Consider the following 25,227-nt stretch of genomic DNA (forward strand, 5'->3'; position numbering starts at 1 on the left):
CACAGGATCTAAATTTTTAACAAGTATATCTGCTTTACCTTTTTCTAAGGTGAAGATATTTATGTCCCATGTGAATGCTCACCAAAGAGTGACCTCAGCAGAGGAAGATTTTAATGATCAGTGGAGAGGAAGAAAGCATACTAGTATCCCTTGCATGAGCTTTTTCCAAAAGAACTTTTTACAAATACTTCAAGAGTTGAGTAGAAAGATTCAAACTATCTCTCCTCTTTCCCCTCCCCTTCTTTGTGCAGCATGAGGATACTTATTAACACATTAGCAACAACTCATTCTCTTATCCATTTCCAATCTTTAGTACCCAAATCTTCTAAAGGAAAATTATTCAGGTATTATGGCTTAATTAAAAATAGCTTTTGGATATAAAGTAGACAGGATACCTCCCTGCCCTACTTCTGCAGATTCCCGTGAATCTAGTTCAGAACTAGTTTAAAACGAGCGATCATCTTAGTAATCTTGGAGTAATGAGTATCAAAATTCTAGGCAATACTAGGGCTTAATAGGTACTTTGTGTCAAAGCAAGAGAAAATCACTATGAAAAACAATCTTCAGCCAATGTAGATGTGAAACAAATCATCAGAAAAGAAGTTCAGGCAAGTTAGTTGAGACAGACTCCAGTGTCCCATTTGGACCAAACCTCCCTCCAATCAAGTGTATGAAAGAAAGACAAAGGGAATCCTCTCTCTCTCAAAACTCTTTTCTCTTATAAAAATCTACAGTAGGAAAAAAGTATATGCAATTAACCCATTTTTAAAAATATCTAGAGGTACTCATTTCAAGCAGATGTTTTCAGAACATCTACCTCCCTCCTTAAATTACCAATAGGTTCAATCATAAGCGAGCTGATTTTGGTTCACATTGCATCTCTGCAAGATTGGTTGTTAGGTCAAATGAAATTAGTTCGATAGTCAGCTACGTGCAATAGAAAATTTTATAAAAATAAAATACAATGTACATCTATGCCTCAAAAAATTTAAAATACAAGCCAGCACATCCACTTCTGAGTATTTACCCAATAACCGAAAAAAAAAAAAAAAAAGGTTCTCAAAGTGATTTGCACACACACATACATAGCAGCATTCACCATAGGCTAATGATGGAAACAAATCAAATACCTATTAACTTACAAATGGATAAACATACAATGCAGTATTACTCAGACTTAAGAAAGAAATTCTGTCACATGCTACAACATGTATTATCCTTGAAAACATTACGCTAGGTGAAATAAGTCATCACAAAAGACAGTATGATTCCACTTATAGTAGTCAAATTCACAGGAGTTACATAATGGGCACAGTAATGGGTACAAAGTTTTAGTTTTGTAAGATAAAAAGTTCTGAAGATCTGCTTCACAACAATATGAATGTACTTAACACTGCTGAACTACATACACTTAAAGAGTATATTTTATGTTTTTACCACAATTAAATTTTTTTTGTCTACTGAAGAGGGGCAAGTTTGATGAGAAGCAGTATATTTCCATGGTGATAAAGGAATTATTACTGCAGAGGAAACAGTATTATGATGGAGATGACAGGACAACACCCTGACCCGAGCAGACTCAAAGAGAACATCACATGGAGGGCACGTGCCCACAGACGTGGTGCCCTGAGCACACAGCACTGCCTGCGTAACCTGAGCCTGTGATGGGCAAGCAGCAGACAACTAAAAGGAGGGCAGTCCCCATTTCCTACATTCTATATTATACTGCAACTAAATGCAGTACATTTACTCAAGAAAAAAGTTTTAAAGGACATTTTTGGGAAAATTAATAAAGTAATGAAACACAAGCTACAAAACAGATAAAGATTCTTTTATCAACATTTCCTGAATTTGAAAACTATGCTGTGGTTATGTATGAAAATATCTTTGATCTTAGGAAATAAATGCTCAAATATTAAGAGGTAAAGGAGAATGATGTATGCAACCTACTCTCAAACAGTTCAAGAGAAAAACATGTTTATATAATGAATGATAAAGTAAATGTGGCAAAATGTTAAAAATCAGTGCAGCTAGATAAAAGAGTTTAAGTTCTCTATTTTGAAATTATTTCAAAGTTTAAAAATTATTCTAAAAAGTGTAATCTTAAATTTAGTTTACACCTCAGTTCCATCAAAACTTTCAAGCAGGGACTTCCCTGGCGGTCTAGTGGTTAAAACTCCATGCATCACTGCAGGGGGCACAGGTTCAATCCCTAGTTGGGGAACTAAGACTCTACATGCTGTAGCACAGACAAGGAGGAAAAAAATTAAAACTTCCAAAGAAAATATGTAAAAAAGAAATATTGTTCTCCTTAAGCATAAATGCCCACAAACTCACCTCAAGTACCGCTAAGCACAGAATCTATTCAAATTCAAGTATGCTAATTAGTCAGATAGTACTAAACTAATCCCCAGCCCTACAGTCAACTACAGTCGGTGAGACAGAACTCAAGAGTCGCTGCTAAAGAAAGGTTCTAGACTAGAGGGAAAGCAAGCACTGAGGGAGGATTAGTGGCTAGGCAGTGAGCCTTGCAGTAGACTACACCCAGAAGGGCCCCAGCAGATTCAAGGAGAGCAAAACAGGAGTGGCAGAGTGGTTGCCTGTTTTTGAATGTTGGTAACCAACTAAAGTTAGTTTTAAAAAAGCAAAAAACTGAGCAGGTACAGTAAAAAGCCAACAGGTGAAAAGATGCAGCACAGGAATTACCCGTCAGCAAACTGACACCCCTTCCATAGGAGACAGTTCAGAGGCTTATGCAAGCAATAAAATACAGCAGTCCATATGGTGGAAAAAGAGGACATGTTGAGGAGTATGTGTATGAGGGAGGGTTAGGTAAGAGTGTGACGGATGAAGAATACAAGTCTCCTAAAAAGACAAGGCCAGTGAAGGCTTCTGATTACATAGTGATGAGGCCAAAAGTACAAATCACTTGTTAAAAAGTTCAGCTGTTCTAGTCTCATCCCACCATTTAATAAGTAAAAAGAACACAAAACACTTTCCTTTTCCTAAATTTGAAGTTTGTCTTCATCAAAAGTGAGCCCTTTTCAATTATATTTTAGAAGCATGTAAGAAGCAGGACTAAATTTCCCAAATGACACTATAACTTTCTCTTCATGACAAAGCCCATAATTCCCTCAAAATCCATCTGCCCCAAGGGATTATTGGGAAGAAAAATTGAGACACATCCCTCATTATCCATCATGAAAACTCCTAGTTATCTCACTCCTTCATAAAATATAAATGTCATCCTTCCTTATTAAAAAGGGAAAGTTATACTTCACCAATATTACTTGAAGCTTACAGACTTTTTCAAGTTATTTGAAGATGCAGATTATACTGTGGGCCACAATGCATTAGGTTGGGTGGCTATTCAAGAAAACTTATTTATATGACTGTAACAGCTGCTGTCATCTTAGTTCTGCCACTTAATAGCTACTTCATAAAACTATGAATAGTTAACAACTATACAGTACTTACTTTGTACTAGGCACTTTTCTAAATTATTTACACCAACTGATTAATGATCACAACTTGTAGCCGATGAAAAACTAAAGCACAGAGTGTAATGACATTCCCAAGATCACACAGCTAGTGAGCAGTACAGCCAAGATACAAATCCAGGCAGTTGCCCCCAAAATCAGAATCCTAACCACAACTACTACTGCTTCCCCTCACTTCATCAAGCTGCTTAACCCCTCTCCTTACCTCTAAGCGAGTGAAGGAGCTGACAGGCCCACATACTGTTTTCTGAACCCCATGGAGATGGACAGGCCTCAGAATTTTCCCAGCTTTCAAAAGATAATAAGCACTGATTCATCAAGCATATTACTAGTTCAGTGGTGAAATTAAACTTCACGTTAAATGGGATCAATACGTAATATCCTCATAATTTCAGTCAGGTTAGGTTTTGCCACAAAAAATTTAACAGAAAATTGGTTTCAGAGCTTTTTCAGTATTGGAATTGAAGTAACTTGATAGAATTGTCAAGATTAATTAAGAGTATACAGTATAGTAGGCATAATATATGGTAACTATTACTATAGTAGAATTAATACTTATCTGGGACTTCCCTGGTGGTCTAGTTGTTAAGACTCTGCATTCAACAGAAGGGGGCATGGGTTTGATCCCAGGTTGGGGAACTAAGATCCCTGGTTGGAAACCTGTGCAGCCTAGCCTAAATAAGTAAATAAATATTTTAAAAATATATTCAATTTGGTTAACTGAGTGAATGGATATTTTTAATTAAAAGCCCCAAGTATTATAAACGCATTCTGCAGGGACTGTGGGTACCCAAATGAGTGAGGAGGGAGGGAAGATGACTTTAGCAACATAAAAACAAAACATCCACATATTATGAACAAGAATGCCAGGAAAAATTAACTGGGGGTGGGGAGCATGGGCAGGCTGCATAGGTTTTAAGAGAACATCTCTGTAATCTTAAGAATCTACTCCATCTTCCATAAAGTCTGTGTAATTCCCTTTCATAAATACAGTTTTTGGAGGAAAAGAAAGAAGAGGTTAATTGTGAATAATTTAGAGTTTAAGCTCCCACTCATATACCTCCAACTAATCCTCTGAAATAGGGATCCCCAACCTCCGGGATCTAATGCCTGATGATCTCCCGTGGAGCTGATATAACAACAATAGAATCAAGTGCACAAGAAATGTAATGCACTTGAATTATCCTGCAACCGCCCCCCTATCCCAGTCCATGGAAAAACTGTGTTCTGTGAAACCAGTCTTTGGTGCCAAAAAGGCTGGTAACTGCTGCTCTAAAAACTACTTACCTGGATATTCTGGAAATATGGGAACTATAGAGAAAACACACTTCAATCTTTTTCAAAGCAAAAATGGTCACAACATCTATATAGTATTCAAATTATTTAACTCCCTAACAGTAAATTCTTCTTTTAAAATAACCATCCAAGAAAATGATAATGACCATGAAGTGGCAAAATATTTTTAAGAGCTGACAAATCTTGACTTCACTTTTGTACAACATCACTTAGAGAAAGATACTTGAAAATGAACACTGGTATAAAAGAATCTTAATTATCAACATAAATACTAATCAGAGTTTTCAAAAACTTGGAAAGAATTCCCTTGGTCCTGGCTCTAAGATACCAATACATAGTCTTAAGTTCTGTTTCCATTATGATTTCTATGTACTTCTGTTATTTCTTCTGTGTTATATCTAATAGGCTCTATCACACAGAGGTGTAAGTTATTTCTCAATGGATAGACTTTTAAAAAGCAACTAATTCAATTAAATTCACTATTTCTATTTTACCACAAACAGGTTGTCGGACAACTTACTATAGGTTAGTCTTTAAAGTCTTTTCCAATTCAATCATCCAGCACTTAATCAATGCTGATCTTGTGCTCAACAAGCTTCCAATCTGACATTTTGTGATTCCTCCCATGAAGCGGACTCCACTGTTGCCAGGACCAGGCCAATCAAGGCAAAACATTTAAGACCTAGGACCATATATGAAGAAGAAACCCCAGTTTCAAAAATGCCCCAAAGAGTTCACTACATTGAACTAACTGAAAAACAGTTCACATTTTAAAGTCAAGCAGCTACTTTTGGTGGAGTGAGAACAGAGCGCTCTGCCTTTTCTACCTACCAGGGTAACTCCCCACCAAAATTGTAAGCTAAATGGTAATAGGAAAAAATAGTTAAATGTATTAGAATTAGAACAGGGCTGTTTGCAAATCTTAAAAAATTGTATGTCATTCAAAAATGCATCCTCGGGGACTTCCCTCATGATCCAGTGGTTAAGACTTCGCCTTCCAATGCAGGGCAGGGAGGTTCCATCCCTCCTTGAGAAGTTAAGATCCCATATGCCTCTTGGCCAAAACACCAAAATGTAAAACAGAAGCAATATTGTAACAAATCCAATAAACACTTAAAAAAAAAAAAAGGTTCCTAAATTCCTCAGTGCTTTCCTATTCAAATCACAAAATGTGGTTCTCACAAACCACTGTGACTATCAGCTCTTCATCTTATTCCATGAGCAAAAAGGTGTCTTCAATACACCTACTAATTCCTACCACTTACAGTTTTAGGCAATTAACTCAATCTCTGAGCCTTAGTGTCTTAATCTGTGAAATGAGGATTAGTAAAATTTAACTTCATTGGACTTCCTAGAGTAAAATGAAACAATACATACAAAGTACCTGGCACAGTGCCTAGAATGGGAGTGGGAAATACATAGTAACTACTGTTAATTATAGAAAGTAAAGCTTGGCAACCTTCTTGCTGCTGCTGCTGCTACTAAGTCCCTTCAGTGTGTCCAACTCTGTGCGACCCCAAAGACGGCAGCCCACCAGGCTCCACAGTCCCTGGGATTCTCCAGGCAAGAACACTGGAGTGGGCTGCCATTTCCTTCTCCAATGCATGAAAGTGAAGGCCTTCTTAGATGGTGGGAATAAGCAGAAAAGAGATCTCAAATATTATAGGAACTGTGTGTTTTAAAAAGCTAAAAACCCCACAATTCTGTTAAGGCTACTTGGTCCAAAGGTAAAGAGACCAAAATTGACTTCTTAAACTTCTAGTGGGCAACCAGACTTAAGGAACAATCTGCAAGTCTAATTACCAGTTCTACACAAAGGATCTGGATCTGCCACCCAAGTGGCCCATGTATTGCTTACTTTGTAACTACATTCCAATCAAATTACCCAATAACTGTAAAAACAGGTTTAACAAATTTATGGTCCTACTATCTTGGCAAAACTACCCCTCAAAGTCAGTTATCTCCAAATATGTTCTAAGAATCATCTGTATCAGAATCAGCTTGTTAAAAACAAACTGGTGGAGTGAAGCTCAGGAATCTTAAAGCACATTTGTTTTGAGAAAAACTGCCCAAAAGATTTTGGCCAAAACAATCTCTATTAAATCCATCCAGAGTATAATTTTAACCTCCACTTTCCTGCATGATCTGCCACTAAAGCAAGCTCTGTTCTGCTGGTGTGCCTGAACTAATGAGGGAATTTAGAATGGGACCAATAAATACCAAGAAACAAGGATGTACTTCAGAGGCACAAGTTAACTACTAAAAATATCTTTCATTTTTAATCAATGTGAAATTAACTCAGCCATAACAGAGAAGATGAACACAAATTCTTTAATGGTCCCCCACAGAAAAGCTGATCTTAGGAAGATTAAACCTAGTTCCATCAAGAGGTTTGCTTTAAGACAGTACACAGTGAAGTATGGTCTTATTCACACATAAAAAGCTGAAATCTAACCTCATTTTATTGGAGACCCAACTCCAATAAAACATGCCTGGCATAATTTGTGTGTAACACATCTAGTTATCTAGTCCATAAAATTCATTTTAAATGCTATATTACAAGATTCTTTACATTCAAACTAGAGTTTTAATGTTCAATAATTAATCACTTCCAAAAAAATCACTGCAGTCCAACCAGCAATGAAGAGCTCTCTCTCAATACAATATATATTCACAAGTACAGCAGTGGCTGTCCTAAAGCTGCCTGGGTCAAAGTGATTGGCACTCATCTCTACTACTTTACTATGGAAATTCTTTATCAACACAAAGATACAAGATATTCTGCTTGTTTGGATACAAGCAGAATAATCAAAAATATTTTTAAGTGTTTTAAATATGCACAACTCAACACAATCATTCAAGCATACTACTTCAGGGCCTAAATTCTCAACCTGGACACTCAGTATAAGCTACTCATACCACTACTCACTGCTTCACCAGAATGGCTGTATATTTTCCCACCAAAAGTAGGGCTATTGCACCATACGTTGCATGATGTCTGTAAAGAAAAAAAATCATTGTCTTGGTTTATATTTCCTTAAAAAAACAAGTAAATCTATAAACTGTCTTAAGAATTTAGTGAAATATGAAGTTGTCTAAAGAAATCACCTCAGTTCTTGTTAATGCAACCTGCACACACACACACAAGTCAGTATTTGTAAAAGATCATTTCCAAAATACAACTAGCTACAATCTTTAATATGCACCACAAAATTAAAATGCACAAGAATTTTTAAGCATATGCCTTTAATTTATATCAGTGCCCTAAATATTGGGATCAGAAAGATTTTTCAGGACTTCAACGTGGTTTTATAACTTTAAAGATGTGAATAGTAATGAACAGTTTAAAGATCCCTCTCAAAAAAATAAATAAATAAAGATCCCTCTCATAGAAAGAAAACACAGGTCTCTTATGTCCCTTCAAAAGGCTCAGTGATAAAGAATCCGCCTGCCAAGCAGGAGACTTGAGTTCAATCCCTGCATCAGGAAGATCTCCTGGAGAAGGAAACAGCAACCCACTCCAGTATTCTTGTCTGGAGAATCCCATGGACAGAGAAGCCTGGTGAGGCAGAGTCAGTCACAACTTACAGAAAGACTTCTTTTGTTTCAAGTATAGATTGAGAAGCCTGAGAAACGACATGTTCAGAAGCTCCGGCTGAAGGCTTCTGTCCTCAGCAAGTTATCTTGCCTGGTTAAACTTTTCTATGTTTGGAATTACTGAAGTTGGAGGTGTGTTTAAGGCAGAGGCCCAGAAGTCAGCAGGCAGCAAGAGATAGCGCATCATTTCTACTGCCCCAAAGCAAGGCCCTTGGGGGCCTGTAGGGGCTACAGTTGTCCCATCTGTTTACTCCTGAGGGAGAAGAACTATTTTTAAAATGTTATGGAAATGCATCCAAGGGGATGCAACTGGAAGAAACTCACAATGTGGAAAATTCTGCCAAAAAGGCTATGAATTAACAAATAAACTGCAAGGGAATAAAAGTAATGGCAGGAGAACTACAGACAAAAACCTTAGGAAACTTAACCAATTGCAGTGTATAAACTTTACTTGAATTCTGATTTGAACAAAATTTAAATGTTAATTTTGAGATGCTGACTGCATATATGATGATGTAAAGGAACTACTACCATATCAGATGTACAACAGTAGTACAGTTCAATTTTTAAAGCCCTTATCTTTTTAGAGATCTGTACCAAAATATTTATGGTAAAATGATGTTTATGATTTGCTTGAAAATAACCCAGTGGAGGTGTGCATATGATAAAACAAATCTGGCTAACAGGTGATATATGTCAGAGCAAGGAACATCCACTTACCACAATACTATGGATGTTCATTTACCATAAGCAAATTAAACAAATATTGTACAACCAATGATTATTCTGTCTAAAATAAGCATTAAAACAGTTTAGCTAGCAACCTGAAGGAATGCTTATTATATAATACTATATAATGGTAAATGAAGAAACAAACGTACCTAAGTCAAAATTTCAAAAGCATAAGGTTAAGGAAGAAAAGACAACAGGAAAACCAAACTAAATTTGGGAGTTACTTGATTACTTTATCTGCTAGTTATTAGACTACTGTCATTAGACTTTGCTAATGAATTCAGCAGTAGACAGGGTTAATTTAAACTACCTAAGAGAGCTGAGGATAAAATAGTGGATAGGCCTAGAATAAACTAAATAATGCAAGCCTCAACTTAAAGCCATTCAGTTTCAAATAAGTACTCCACTACACAAAATCTGTTTTAACTAGATATTCAAATATCCTCATTTTTAGGGTGACCATGTTTTTTACTTGCCAAAGCAAGTTACTCTGAATAAAGAAAGGAGATAACAATCAAACCAGGTACAGGAAACCAGGTACCTGTATAGGATGGTACAGGAACACCAGACCACTTGGTCACCCTATTTAGGTCTATAAACTGAGGTGTAAAGTTTGTTTGCTTCTTTGTGTGTAAAGTGAACTGCCTTAATTCAAAATGAATTAGCCTCATAAAGACTAGAGACTGAGTCCCAGACAGGCAAAGAAATTTGCCCAAAGTCAAGGTGTTAACTGGAGAGGCAGATGCTAGAAGTCAGCACCCATGTACCCTGAAACTCTGTCCAGACCAATGTACCATTCAGCACCACTTTCTTTTCTTTAGGTTTTTTTTTTTTAATTACATGTGTCCTGCTCCTTTTCCACAAAAAGATTCTCTTCAAAAATGTCTTCTTCAATCAAATAACTCTAAAAATAAAGCAAAAAATAATTCAATGACAGGAAGGTAAAGAATGTCAAACAAATGCTTACAAAAAGCAAACTCTTGATCGATCAATCCACATATATATAAAGTCCTGTACTCTAGGATCAGACACTCTTTCTACATGAACAACTCTTCCAACTTTAAAAGACATTTCTGTGCCACACCTCAGAATAAAAAAATTAATAAAAGCATTAACTGGCCCATTGTAGAAAAGCACACGTACAATGATGCACCTAGTAGCCTCCCAAATGTTAATTATTTTCTGATATCTCACTGAAGAGGCAAGAACCAAGGCCTCAGAGCTTACTATGTTCCAGTATACAGCTATGAAAATGGGGAGTCTCCAGAGCAGGTTCTATGGCTATGAGCTGACTAAAAATATCTGCCTGGCTCCAACATATACAACCTCTGTATTATCCCATATAGCTATTAACAGAAGGATAAGCATATATTTCAGAAACATGCTCTTCTTTACTTAACAGGAAATTTGCCAGCCCAAATGCCTTTCTAATATGAAATAGAAAATGCACAGGCTTTAGAATCAGATCAACTACATCTGAATCTTTGCCATTTACAAGCTAAATAACTGGCCAAATTGACGGAATTTCCTCCCATATAAATGAAAAATACCCCCAGAATTACGAAGATTAAAGCATGAGGTTCAAAGTCTGTTACTTAACAGGTACTCAAAAAACCAAAAACAGGGAAGCTCTGTCTTAATTTTTATATTGGCGTACAGTTGATTTGCAGTGTCATGTTCATTTCAGGTGTAGAGCAAAGGGATTTAGTTATACATACACGTCTATTTTTTTTTTCATATTCTTTTCCCATATAGAGGAAGCTGGTGTTCTCTCTACCTAAAGGTTTCACTCAATGGCCAAATAGGAAACAATTTATTTTTATTTCTCTTTTGGTCATGTGGCCTTGTGGGATCCTAGTTCCCAGACCAAGGATGGAACCCAGGTCCAGACAGTGAGACTGCAGAATCCCACCCACTGAACAACGAGGGAATTTCTGATACAAACTATTTTTAAAGCAATTGAGGATTATACTCACAGTCTTGGTAAAATCTGTAAAGATTTCTCTCCTGGATCATCAGTTAACCCCAAAACTGCATGAAAGTATGCAATCAAAGTAAGCATAGATTACAAAATAACATTGGCAGATCTATTTTTCCAAATTATATTATGAAAGGATATTCAACTAATCAATCACTGATCCAATAATCCCTCAAAGAGCTACATTTTAAAAACTGTTTTTATTTCCTCACCACTTCCATAATGTGTATGCCTCCTATGTAAGCTTCCAGGAGGGTCAGATTGTGTCTCATACATATAGTATTCAGAATAGGTAGAAGGGTGCCTTACATAAATGTGCTCAATAAACATTTGTGGAATGAAAAGCTAATATGGTTCCCTTAATGGCTTTTTGAAAAATACTTTAATGACAGGATCTTTTCATTTCAAAACAGTAAAATGTAAAAGGTTCATAAAAAGAGCTACAAAAGAAGCTGCTGTTCGTTAGAAGTACTGTAGGTAAAATAGAACTGCAATTTCCTATGAAAGAAAATTTTAAAAAATAAACAAAACACCTGGACAATGAGCACCTCAAAACAGGAAAGCACTATGGATTCCATTTCCAGAAACAACTTACCTTTTTGCACCTTCCTTTTGCAGATTTGAAATCCAGATTCTCACACAATCACTGCCCTTCACTTCTGTTTGATTCAATAGCATACACACTGTGACCATACATTCTGTCTTGCTAATAAATACATCAGTAGAAAGCACACTGGTCTTATTCTGCTTTCTGTTTTATGAAAACAAAATTCTTTATAAATAAAAAACTAAAAAAAATTTTTGAGAAGTGTTTGCAGTAATGGTAAAAGCTCCCATCTTTTCCCATACTTCTATTGTGTATTTCTTCCCCAAACAAGGAAGATTCTTGTGTCTTGATGGGAGGGCAAGCAGTTAAAAGTAAAACACACTAAAATAAGCCATATCTAAACAGGTGAGATACCATCAGAGTGTGTGCTGTTGCAGGAAACAGAATGGAGAGCTATGAATGGGAGTCTCTGCACTTCATATCTGCAAAAGAAGAGAATAAGAAGATTAACTTAATTCTAGACTCAGAACACAGTATCTTCACCTGTCTAAACCAAAGCCCCCAAACAACGTAAAAAATGAAAATGTGCTAAAGAGGTTTATGGGTGAACTCAACCATTCAAACTGTAACCACAGTTTTAGAAGTTAGTGTTTGAACACTTTTATACCACATCATCTTGATATTAAAAGTTAAACAATAATGAAAATCCCATCTCTTCTTTAAACTTCTCTTAAAATTTATCATAATTACCCAAATGTGCTTCCGTATTGAACAGTTATATAGGGGGAATGAGTTCTAACATTAACAATCAAAGGGCTCATTTTGAATAAATGCTCTTCCCTTTATAAGGAGTGACAGTTAACCTTTTCGGAATCCCAATGCACACACCCCTTTCTCCAACCTCATTAAAGATTAATTTCAGAACGAAGAAATGTCCCCCACCCTGTACCCCGTACTCTGCGAAAATCCTGCGTTTTGCATTAACCCACCCGACTCAGTGTGGGTGAGCCAATGACAGGTGTGAAAGAAGGCTGGGACTGGGGGCGGGGTGGGGGGTGAGACCCGGGAGCCCCTCAAGCACTCGCGCCTCCCACCTGGCGGCACATCTGCCTCCAGGCGCCCACCTGGGGCAGGGATCTGCCCTTCGCGGCCCCGCGCGCCGGCCCCACTCAGAGCGCGCGCCACGCGCCGCGCGGTACCCGAGGGCGGCGCAGGCGGCGGGGCGCCTGAGAGGCGGGAGCCCGGTGTAAAGGGGCAGCCCGGGCTCGCTCCCTCCCCGGGGACTGAGCGGGCCGGGGCGTCCCGGGGGGCTGCTGGGGGTGGGCACGGTACCTTTTGGACAAATCCATGAGGACCCCGGAGAAGAGCTTCTCCCCGAGGCGGAACGACACGACGAGCGCGTCCTCAATGATGTGGTCCAGCGTGACCCGCACCTCCGAGCCGGGGATCAGTTGCGACACCGCGGAGTCCCCGCCTGCCGGCGGCACGAGAGCCGGGACTGCTGGCTGGGGCAGCGGCGGTTCCTGGCGCTCCTCGGGAGCCGGGGGCTCCTCCGGCGGCGGTGCAGGAGAAGGTGGCAAGCTGGGCCCTTCCTGAGGCGCGGCTGCAGCCGGCTCCACTACTCGAACGGGCAGCTTCTCCTCAGGCTCCAGCTCCAGCCCCGCCGCCTCCGGGCTGCGGGCGAGCTCCCCCGGCGGCGGTGGCGGCGGCGGGAGCGGCGGTTCGTCGGCCTGAGGAGAGGACTGCTGCCCGTCAGCCTCGGCGTCGGGCACAGATGCTTCAGTGGCTGTGACCGGGAGGGGGTCAGTGCCGGCCTCGCTGCCGGGGATGGGCTCCATCTCCGGCTCGGCCTCGCCGGCGCCCCCCTCCCCGGGGGACGCTGCAGTCGCTGCCGCCTCTGCAGCCACGGCCGCCATTTTCTTCCTGGCTTCTCCCTCCTCCAACTCGGGTTGTAGCGGCGGCGGCGGCAGCGCTGCTTGGTTCCCTAGGCCTTCCCCTCCCTCCAGCGAACAGTTTTGTCCCGCCCTTACCCCGATGGTCGTTATTGGCACCGCGCCATTGGTCCTGTCCTACACCCCTCCCGCACTTGTGACATTTCATTGGTCAGGTGGGGACGTCTATCATTCAATCGGTCCGGCCTTGTCATACAGAGTAGGAACTTCTCATTGGCCAGACGAGTTGTCAAATGTCGAATCTTAGAGGAGAAGTGGGGGGGCGGGCTCAAAGGGGGCGGGGGAAGTCACAAAAGCTGAGCCTTGTACCTATCGCCTCTTTCTATTGGATGGAAGAGAAAGTAAAGTCTTATGGTTGGCCTACGCTCCTGCCCATTATCAACCAGGTTTTTTTTTTTTTTTTTTGGAGGTGGGATAAAGGAGGGAATCACGTGGCGTGCCTGTTCTTTCAAAGGCTACAGAGGGGAGGAGTAACGAGGTAATGAGGGAGGGGAACCGCTTCCCAAGAATCTCTGCGCAGAGGTCCTTAGAATAAATGTTATTTCTAGGAGCGGACCTGCTTGCGGCCGCGTGTGGGCAAGAGAAGCTTCTTTGGGAAGGACAGCCAAAGTTTGAAGATAATTCTACAAACACTTTTTGAGCTCCTACTATGCTAGGCACTGTGCTAGTGCTAGGGATAGATGTGAAAGACATTCTCCATAACCTCATGGCAGCCGCTTCAGCTCACACACAAGGAGCGTCTCCTTAAGTACTCTCCACTTTCTAGGAACAATGCACCTACTTTTTTCAAAGTAGGAAAATGCTAATGAAAACAGGAAGAATACCAGGCACACTGGATTAAGCTGATGAATGTTTCAGAGACTAGTTCTGAGGCACTGCTGGACTTCCACAGGAGCAGCAGTTTTTCAACCCAAATTCACTGGAAAGTGGTCGCACCTGGTTTCTTGCTTCAGCCTTTATCGTTGCCTCGTGTATGCTACAGGTGCAAAAGGCCCCTCTCTTCAGTGTCCTAATGCCCCTACTTGTCTATTCCCACTTTAAGTTTCTTGATTGGTTTGTTTGGAAGACTCTACTGAACCCATTTCTCTCAAAGTGTACCTCAGAGTGAGCCTTTTCTCCAGAAGAGATGGTAGGCACTGAGAATGCCTACAGGAGGAAAGGGGAAAAGGTTACCAAAATTAGGAGTGAAAAAGGGAATCCTAAAGACTCATCACAGCCAATACTTACTAAGCATCCCCTATGTGCCAGGCACTAGTACAAGCACTTAGTATAACACCTCATGTAATCCTTAAAATACTTCTATAAGGCAGATACTGTTAATGTTGTTTAGTTGCTAAGTTGTATCCAACTCTTTTTCCACCCCATAGACTGTAAGTGCACCAGGCTCCTCTGTCCATAGGATTTCCCAGGCAAGAATACTGGAATGGGTTGCCATTTCCTTCAGGGGAGCTTCCCAACCCAGGGATGGAACCATGGCTCCTGCCACATCTCCTGCATTGCAGGCAGATTCTTTACCACTGAACCACCAGGGAAGCCCAGCTGTTATTATACCTGTTTTATAAATAAACTGAGGCACAAAAAGGGTGCCCAAGGTCACTCAGATAGTAAATTGCAGAGTCAGAATTCAAAGGTTTTGTGTGTTTTTTGGAGGGGGGCTGGGTGGTAGATACATTAGGAGTTTGGGATTAATAAATACACACTGCTATATATAAAATAAACAACAAGGACCTACTGTATAGCACAGAAAACTATAGTCAATAGTTTATAATAACCTATAATGGAAAATAGCCTGATAAAGAATATATATATATATATATATATGAGTGAATCACTTTACACCTTAAATTAATATATTATCAATCAACTATATTTCAATTTAAAAAAACCCTGCAGTTTTACATTGAAAGGATTGAAAATGGGAAAGAAATATCGCCATATGCCCTATTTAAGGCCCTGGAGCTCTTGGGAAAGGCAAGTAGGAAATCCCAGTCAGGGCAGGTTCAGCATCTCCAAAGTAACAGAAAGAAATAAATGTACTGATCCACTCTGTATCAGAGATTTTCCCCATAAGCTCTCATTTAAAACCCTGTGAGTTAAACCTTCTCTCTATTCTACAGGTGAGGAAACCGATCCCTGGCCAGGTTACAGGTCTTCTTAGCCATCACACAGATGGCTAGCAACAGATCCTAGAGAACTCAGGTCCTTCCAAGAGCATGATTGTTTCACTCATTCATTGAACAAATATTCTGTCTCCTGCAGGCTAGATCTTTTGTAGGAGATAGCCATGGGTCCTACCTTACAGAGCTTTTTACTATGATTGCTTTTCTGTATTTCAACATAATCAATTAACATATATTTCTATGAAACTTGGAGACCCACACTGAGTTCCCACATTGCATAATATCCCACAGGGAGAAAAATATAGTTCAGGTCCTAGGATGTGATTACCTCTTGCAGTAATTCACTGCAAGATGCGGCAGTAAATCCTTTAAATTAAGGATTTATAGCAGGTAGTGGCATACCAAGTAACCCTTCTAAATCACCATTTTCAGCCTGCAACTCAAGAGTCTCTACTGGCTTCCTAGCCTCTTCTGCTTGTCCTTCAAGGCTCTCTCTGTTCCTATTTTATCTTTTGGGGTCTGTTCTCCCCTGCTCTTCAGGCTTTCTAATACTGGGGAGATCTTTCATCCATTTATTCAACAAATAAATATTCAAGGCCTACTACATGTCAGTTGGGGATTCCCAAGTGGCTCAGTGGTAAAGAATCCACCTACAATGCAGAAAACCCATGTTGGTTCCCTGAGTCGGGAAGATGCCCAGGAGAAGGGAATGGCAACCCGCTCCAGTATTCTTGCCTGGAAAAATCCCATGGACAGAGGAGCATGGCAGGCTACAGTCTGTGGGGTCACAAAGAGTTGGACATGACTGAGCAACTGAGCATGCATACACTATATGTCAGTTACCGGGCTAGCAGTCAGAAGGCGTGCAGAAAGAACATGTGAGCACCCCGGGACTTATTTTTCTAGTTAGGGAGCTAGAAAATAAGCAATGAATAAATAACATGATTTACAAATTGTGAGCAATACCGTACAAGAAATAAAGAGGATGAGGTGATAGGGAATAGCTAGAGGAGAGGCAGAGAATGTCTCTTTTAGATAAGGTGGTCAGAAAAGACCTCTCTGAGGACAAGACATTTTAACCAAAATGCAAAGGATTAAGAAGGAGCCAGGGACTTCCCTGGTGATCCAGTGGCTGGGACTCCATACTCCTAATGTAGGGGGCCTGAGTTCAGACCCTGGTCAGGAAACTAGATCCCATATACCACAACTAAGACTCAACGCAGCTAAGTAAATAAATATATTTAAAAAGACAGAGGAGGAGCCAGCTGTTGACATTGCTGAAGGAACATTTGGGTCAAATGGAATAGCAATTGCTCAAGTCCTGTGAAAAAAGATGGCTTGGTTCACTCCAGAAACAGAGAGACCAGTGTGACCCCCCTGGTGGTTCAAATGGTAAAGAGTCCACCTGCAATGCAGGAGATCCTGGTCCGATCCCCGGGTCAGGAAGATCCCCTGGAGAAGGGAATGGCAACCCGCTCCAGTATTCTTGCCTGGAGAATCCCATGGAGAGAGGAGCCTGGTGGGCTACAGTCCATGAAGTCACAGAAGTTGACCCTAGTGAGCGAGAAATCTCTCTCATTCAATGTGGTTAAAGAGGAATAAGCAAGAAGATAAGTTAGTGAGATAAGGCTGGAAAGGAAAACAGAAGTCATATTTTATGTACTTCAAATATAAAACCAAGGATCTGCCCTCAGGGGTTTCCAGATCTACTGGGAATCCAGCTTTTACATGTGCTGCTCTATCCTAATCTCCACTGCCTTCAGCCTTCAGCCTTCTCCTGGCATAGGGTCAGCATAGAGGAGGCCCTTGGTACTTGTAGGATGGATAAAGTGAAAGTGAAAGTTGCTCAGTCGTGTCTGACTCTTTGCGACTCCATGGACTGTATAGTCCATGGAATTCTCCAGGCCAGAATACTGGAGTGAGTAGCCTTTCCCTTCTCTAGGAGATCTTCCCAACCCAGGGATCGAACCGTGGTCTCCCACATTGCAGGTGGATTCTTTGCCAGCTGAGCCACAAGGGAAGCCCAAGAATACTGGAGTGGGTAGTCTATCCCTTCTCCAGTGGATCTTCCCAACCCAGGTATCAAACCAGGGTCTCCTGCATTGCAGGCAGATTCTTTACCAACTGAGCTATGAGGGAAGCCTCTATAGAATGGATAGCCACATGGCATTTGTTGCTGAATTGAGAGAGGTTTTGATGAATGGTTGAAAGATTGGTCCATTTATGCCACTGGAGCAAAATGCCACAGACAGGGTGACTTATAAACAACAGAAAGTTGTTTCTTATAGGTCTGCAGCCTAGAAATACAAGATCAAGATGCCAGGACAGTTCAGTGAGGGCCCTCTTTCAGCTTGCATAATTCTTGTTGTATGCTCACTGGCAGAAGGGGGCAAGAGTACTTTTTTGGGCCTCTTTCATAAAGGCATTAGTCTCTTTTCATAAGGGCCTTGTTTTAGTGACTTAGTGCTCAGTCACATCTGACTTTTTGCAACCCTCTGGATTCTCGCTTTCTTTTTTTAACCCTCTGGATTCTAGCCCACCAGGCTCCTCTGTCTGTGGAATGTTCCAAGCAAAAATACTGGAGTGGGTTGCCATTTCCTACTCCAGGGGATCTTCCCAACCCAGGGGTTGAACCTATGTCTCCTGCACTGGCAGGTAGATTCTTTACCACTGTGCCACCTGGGAAGTCCAGTCTAGTGACCTAATCATCTCCCCAAAGTCCCACCTCCTAATACCATCGCCTAGTTGGTTGAGATTCCAACACATGAATTTTGGAGAGACACAAACATTCAGACCATAACAGATGAACAGTTGTTTGGTTGGAAAAATTGTTGAAAGGATGGGTGGATTGAGAGCTGAATGGTCGGGATAAGAAATCCAGCTGACTAACCAAGTGGATTCTCACAGTCTCAAACAGACTTTGATCTCTGAGTTCTCCAGAGTACTACAATTTGTGTATGCGTTCAGTCGCTCAGTTGTGTCCAACTCTCTGTGAACCCACAGACTGTAGTTTGCCAGGCTCATCTGTCCATGGGATTTCTCCAGGGCAAAAATACTGGAATGGGTTGCCATACCCTCCTCCAGAGGATCTTCCCTGCCCAGGGAAGGTAAAGTAAAAACCCTAACACTGGGGTGGTTGTTCATGAAGACAGATAAATATGGCTAATTATGTCTTAGTAGTTTTTGTTTCCTGGGCCTGGTCTCTCGGGAAATCGAATTACAGACAGACAAAAGTATGGGTCGTGGAGACTCAGGACAAAACGTCAACACGTGGTCGTGAAGTCACAGTGGCTGAATAAATTGCTCCTCCTGTTCTAGGCCTATTTCTGTCCAAGTAACCAATATTTCTCTTCCAAAATCAGATTACCCACTCCTAGGCCCAGATTGTGATGATAACCAATGACAGACATGTCACTGGCTCTCCATGTGTCTCAGCGGTTCTCAGTGTATTAAGGGATCTCTGAGAATCTGCTAAAAAGTTGTTTTACGTACTGTGTAATCACATTTACATAAAGTACAAAAACAAAGAAAACAAACTTATGCTGTTACAACTCAAAATAGAGGTTATTCTTAGCAGGAGAGAGGGGACAGTACATCTAGTGACTAAAAGGGAATATGAATGGAGTTTCCTGGGACTCTGATATTTTTCTGATTTTCATGTACTCACTAGTAATAAGGAATGTTCAGCTTATAAAAATTCATCAAGCTGTGCACATATGTGCTTTTTTGTGTATAGATTTGTATTACTGGTAGTGTCTTAAACAACATATTTATTTTATCAGTGTCTTGGGTCAGAAATTCGGGCAAGGCTTAGTTGAGCCCTCTGTTTGGGTCTCTCTCAAGGCTATAACCAAGATGCCAGCAGGGGCTGCAGTGTCATCTGAAAGTGTAACTAGGGAAGGACCCACTTCTAACCTCACTCTCATGATCCTGGCAGGACTCAGTTTCTCAGTGACTGCTGGCCAGAGGCTGCCCTCAACTCCTTGCCATGTGTGCCTGTCCAGAGAATAGTTTGTGATTTACAGCTTGCTTCATCAGAGCAAGCAAATGAGAAGAGCCATGGAGAAATGGTGCAAGGAAGACAGAAGTCACAGTCTCTTATAGCCTAATCTCAGAAGAAGCATCCTGTCACTTCTGCTGTGTTCTGTTCAAAAGCAAGTCACTAGAGCCAGCCCAAACACAGAGGAGAAGATCACACAGGGGCAGGAGTACCAAGAAGGCGAGGATCACTGGGAGCTGATGGTCACCTCATTTAAAGGTTTTAAAAGATGAAAAGAAAAAATATTCTAGATGTTTCCCCAAACCTCCCCTCACCCCCACACACTCATCCCCAGACTCTGCTGAAGCCTCTTATTCAATGCAGATGCTTTCCACACCATATTACCTGCCCCTAGTAACAGAGCCTCACCTCAGACTGGCAAGTGGAAGGGGACATCATACTAAAAAGAATAAATCCTGGGACTTCCTTGGCAGTCCAGTGGCTAAGGCTCTGAGCTCCCAGTGCAGGGGGCCAGGGTTCGATCCCTAGTCAGTGAACTAGATCCTATTCAGTGAACTAGATTCTACATGCCACAACTAAAGATCCTGCATGCTACAAGGAAGATTGATCTTGCATGCTGCAAATGAGACCCAGCACAGCCATATAAATAAATGAATATTAAAAAAAAAAAAAGTAAATCCCAATATTGAGGAAAATCCCTGTAAAGAGAGCCATCATCTATCCAGCTATTTAGTGAGCACCTATTATGTGCCAGGTTGAGACAGCAGCCAGATGAGCCTGGATGAATCAAGCACATCACAGGTGGGCACCATCCTGAGTCATCTTCCTCCCTGGTCTCAGGTGTTCCTTCCCATGGTACCTGCCCCTCTCTGCTATGTCAACATAGTTCCTTGAAAAGGGACCCTAAGGGTACTGCTTAAGAGGGAGTGGTTCTAGGCTGAATGTCTTAGTTTGTCTGGGACTGAAATATTTCCTGTGACACAGGATGTTCAGTGTTAAAGGTTGAACAGACCTGGGATTTCCCTGGTGGTCAAATGGTTAAGAACTAAAATCCTGCATGCTGCATGGCACGGTCAAAAAAAAAAAACCAACAAACCCAAATTAAAAAACAAAACAAAACACAAGTCAGTCAGGCCTAGCTAGGCAAACCCTAATGGTTGGCCAGACTTCATGCTTCATATCTTACAGAAATGAACATTGATCTCTGCAACAACCGAGCAAGAAAGGGAGCCTCAGAGAGGTCAGAGAAAGCTTCCAAAGCTAGAGACTGGTCCTCACAGTCTCCAAAGAATGCACTCTCAGCAACTTTGATCTTTTTGCTGTTTCTTATGTTTCCTTAGCCATCCCCTGGGACAGGATCCTTGGGTAAATGGCAAATCAGTGTGCATTTTTTTTGGTCTAGCCTTCTAGTTTCAAGCTGACAGGTTAAATCTGACCTTTAAAGTAGAAAATCTAAAAAAACGAAAACAAAACCTGACCTTAGATTCTAAACACCTCTGATTGTACCCACCCCCTCATAATAATTCCAAGAACATTTATTTACTTAACATTCCTCTAGGTTGGGTTCTCCCCTCATGTCAAATGTGGTAGCTATTAGATTATTAGATCCTTGTAAAGTAAGGACTTAATTTTATAGCTTCCTTAGCACAGTGCTAGGCCAAGTAATAATGTCTAATATTTATCAAGTACTTATTTTACATCAAGCCTTAAATCAATTAAGCCCTATGAGGTATAATCATATAATTATCACCATTACAGATTAGGAAACTGAGGAATAGAGAGGTTAAGTAAGTTGCCCAAGGTCACACAACTAGTAAACAGAGGCATCAAAGAATAACATCTATTTGCTTGTTGATTACAAAGAGCTCCCTGTGCCTTTTCTGAAAAAAACTATCATTTGCTCTGACAGACTTAAGTGAATCTTTCCGAAAAACAGATGGAAACCTCAGCTAAAGAGGTTCATATGATATGACATCCATTCTTGAAAAAACACAAACCCATTTTGATAGAATTACTTTTGTGTTATCACAGTTTCTGTCTTGGTTTCCTCATCTCTGCCTCAAATGATAACGATCATCTCTACCTCAAAAAAACAATCATCTCTACCTGGATCAGGGCTGTGAAGCAGCAACTGTTCTTATTATCCCTCCCAAAGGTCTGAAGGCCTGGGTGGGAGTGTGGAGGTCTTTTGGTTCATCCAGTATAAGAGCTGGGCAGGACTGAGCATGCATACAATATAAATTCAGAGCCAGAGGCTGCTGGCCAGGCCCTAGTGTTAGCATTCAGTTCATGGTTACTTGTTTCTAAGCAGCTATTTCCATGCTTATCCCCAATAATTTCTCTCACTACACAGGTGCTGGGCTTCCCAGGTGGCTCAGTGGTAAAGAATCCACCTGCCGATGTAGAAGATGCCAGTTAGATCCCTGGGTCAGGAAGAACCCCTGGAGAAGGAAATGGCAACCCACTCTAGCATTCTTGGCTGGGAAATTCCATGGACAGAGGAGCCTGGTGGGTTACAGTCCATGGAGTCACAAAGAGTTAGAGACGACTTAGCAACTAAACAGCAACAACAGAGCTGTTACATTTGCAAATACAAACATAATAGAATATTCAGTTTTGTGTTGCTTTGGTTCATTTTTATATCAAATTCCTACTTTCTGTTTTATTTGTATTTGTTTTTAAAATAGCAGAGATTCTTCTTAGGAAGGAATGTGCATACAGCTATACATAGAAAAAAGCCCTTGTGACATCAGTCCTGTGCATCATTTGACCTCTCCCAGAAAGCGCAGTGCTTCAGCTCAGTGGTAAAGAATCAGCCTGCCAACACAAGAGATGCAGGAGACATGGATTGGATCCCTGGGTCGGGAAGATCCCCTGGAAGAGGGAATGATAATCCCATGCAGTACTCTTGCCTGGAGAATCCTATGGACAGAGGAGACGGAGGGCAGAGGTTGGGCGGTGGGGGGTACACTCCATGGGGTCTCAAAGAGTCTGAACCCGACTGAGCACAGTGTCTGGCATACAGTAGACCCTCAAAAATATTTGTAGCAACCTCCCTGGCAGTCCAGTGGTTAAGACTTCATGCTTCCCCTGCAGGAGGCAATGGGTTCAGTCCCTCATCTGGGAACGAAGATCCCACATGCAGAACTGCCAAAAAAATTGTAAAGTTCATAAACAAATGACTAAATGAATAGTTATTTCTAGGGAGTAGGATCGCTGTGGGCTCTCTTTTTCTTTTTGCCCATCTACATGTCCCAGTTATCTTAATTTTCTCATTTTTCTACATAGAACATGTATTTCTTACAGAAAATGTTTAAAATCTTTCTTCAGCAAATAAATAAGTGTAGAAAATAGATCCTGGGTAGTCTTGTCATAGGAAGATCACAAACACGGGCTGTCTGGATTGGGTGTGCAGAGCGTCAGGCATGACTCAGAGACTTGAGGCGTGATGGGGAGAAAGCACAGAGTTCCGGTCTGAGAACCCAGAGCCTCCGCCAGCCTGCGCTTTCCATTCTCCTTTGGGTCACAGCACATCATATTTTGTCCTCATGTGTTTACTGGGTGAAAACAAGAAGCAAGTCCCCAAAGGGTTTTTCAAGGACCGTGAATGATTCGTAAGGAGCTCTTCGACCTTGACTACGTGACTCAGCGTTAGTTAGAGGGGGCGCGGCCCCCACCCTCCGCCTGCCCCCGAACCCTCCGCGGCGACCCCTTTCCGTAAGTGTTGGCCCCCATGTCCAAATCCGAATTCCTTCCACACTCAGCCCTCTCCATCAGGTTTGTGGCTGCTGGGGAAGAAGGCAACAGACAAGCCAATTTAGTTGTCGTCCTCACTTTGTTCGCTTGACCTTGAGGCACTTAACTCAGCAGCGCTCCTGGTGGGCGGGAGCCCAGTGCGGGGAGCCGGGCAGACTTCTGGAATGAAAGGCTGGAGACCTTGGCGGGCTCTTGGAGCCCGCGCTCCGTCTCTTGGCTTTGGTCACCATAGTGACTTCTCTCTGAAGCCTCCACCCTGTGGTTTTTGCTCGATATTAATTCATAACAAGGCCACCTCTGCGTTTTCCACCCACGGGGGAACAGGCGCTGAGTACATTCACAGTCATGCAGCTGACACACGGGGCCTTTGAACCGGGGAGGGGCGGGTGGCAGGGCGGAGGGGAGCCGGGTGGAAGGGAGGCATGCCCTGAGGTGCGGAGGGAAGGGTCAGGGCTGGGAAGGGGTTGAGACCCCTTCTGGTCCTGTCCCCTCAGGTTACAGAGGAGAAGGGACTCACCCACAGTTTCTTATCATCAAGGGTGGGCAAGGCCCGTGTTCTCATCCCAAATTTTCTAACTTCTTGGCCTGTTGTGCCAAGCACTGGGGTCGCACTTCCTGGGACTGTCACTAAAGGTTACCAAATTTATGGTAATCAGATTGTGATGAGCCCCTGGTGAAAGGCCAGAACTAGAATTCCTGGAGGGAGACAAAGCGTTTTGATATCTAGTACAGATTTGCAAGTAAATTAGTTCATTTAATCCTTAAAATTACCCTGCAAAGTGACTGTCATTATTTCCTTTTAAATTGAGAAACCGAAGCTTCAGAGAGTGGTTGAATCGGTCTACTTGGAGTCAGAAGTGAATTTGAATGCTACTCTGTAATTTACTAATGATAAAGGATGGTACAATAGCTCATTAGTTCAGGCAATGACTTCAAATTCACTGAGATCAAGTCCAGCCATTTTCCTGCTGTGTGACTTTTGACAGTTACTTCACTTCTCTGAGCCTTTATTTCTGCATCTGTACAAACATGATAATAGAACCTACTTTACAAGTCATTGTGAGGATTTAATAAAGTAATGAATATAAATCACTTAGCACTATGCCTGACGGTCATAAGTGGTTTTTGTTATTCCAAAATTACAAAGTACTGTACTGCTAGAACTTCTGGTCACAGACAAAAACAGAAAGTCTACAATCTTCTTCCAGACTCACCCAGAGCCCAAAACCTTTGCTGTGTGTCAGCCAAGGAGCAGAGTACTTGAAAAAAGGACATTCCATAGAGAGGAAGTTGAATTTGGAAGATGCTTTTCATAGCTTGATTTTCAATTTTCAAAAGATTTAGACAAGGAAAGAGAAGGAAAGAATGGAAATCTGTACCTCCGTGCAGCCTTGCTGCCAATACTTTCAGAGCTGTGCTGCCCAGCAGGGTGGCTGCCAGCTTTGTGTGGTTACTGAAGACATGAAATGTATCTGGCCCAAACTGAGATGTGATGTAAATATAAAATACACACTGACCCTTAAAGACTTGTGGGAGAAAAATTTTATAAAATATCCCATTGTAAACAGCAGGATTCTACTGTATACCACAGAGAACTATATTCAACATCCTATGATAAACCATAATGTAGAAGAATATATTAAAAGATGAATGTATATTTATATATGTAGAACTGAGTAACTTTGCCATATAGTAGTAACTAACACAATACTGCAAATCAACATCAATAAAAATAAATTACTAAAATTC

General features: G+C 41.4%; 1 protein-coding gene and 1 long non-coding RNA gene across 14 annotated transcripts in view; one reads left to right on the top strand and one right to left on the bottom strand.

Annotated features, from left to right (window-relative positions):
• PWWP2A (PWWP domain containing 2A) overlaps positions 1-13,659 on the bottom strand; it is a 51,136-nt gene extending 37,477 nt beyond the window's left edge. For 4 of the 13 annotated variants that reach the window (XR_002315651.2, XR_002315653.2, XM_020903321.2 and 1 more), the window contains exon 1: positions 12,983-13,657. Coding sequence is in view for 7 of the 13 variants with exons in the window: in XM_020903321.2 (XP_020758980.1) it covers positions 12,983-13,566 (584 nt within the window). In the remaining 6 variants the exon portion in view is untranslated. The other 9 variants (XM_070465728.1, XM_070465727.1, XM_020903314.2 and 6 more) reach the window with 6 other exon arrangements.
• Positions 13,660-23,136: 9,477 nt separating this feature from the next.
• The window catches only part of LOC139032452 (uncharacterized), a 49,403-nt gene continuing 47,312 nt past the window's right edge, over positions 23,137-25,227 (top strand). Inside the window, exon 1 of the long non-coding RNA XR_011485004.1 lies at positions 23,137-23,439. This is a non-coding gene — a long non-coding RNA (uncharacterized lncRNA). The remainder of the gene's footprint in view (positions 23,440-25,227) is intronic.

This window comes from Odocoileus virginianus, chromosome 3 (genome assembly GCF_023699985.2).
Source record: "Odocoileus virginianus isolate 20LAN1187 ecotype Illinois chromosome 3, Ovbor_1.2, whole genome shotgun sequence".
Taxonomy (NCBI): Eukaryota; Metazoa; Chordata; class Mammalia; order Artiodactyla; family Cervidae; genus Odocoileus; species Odocoileus virginianus.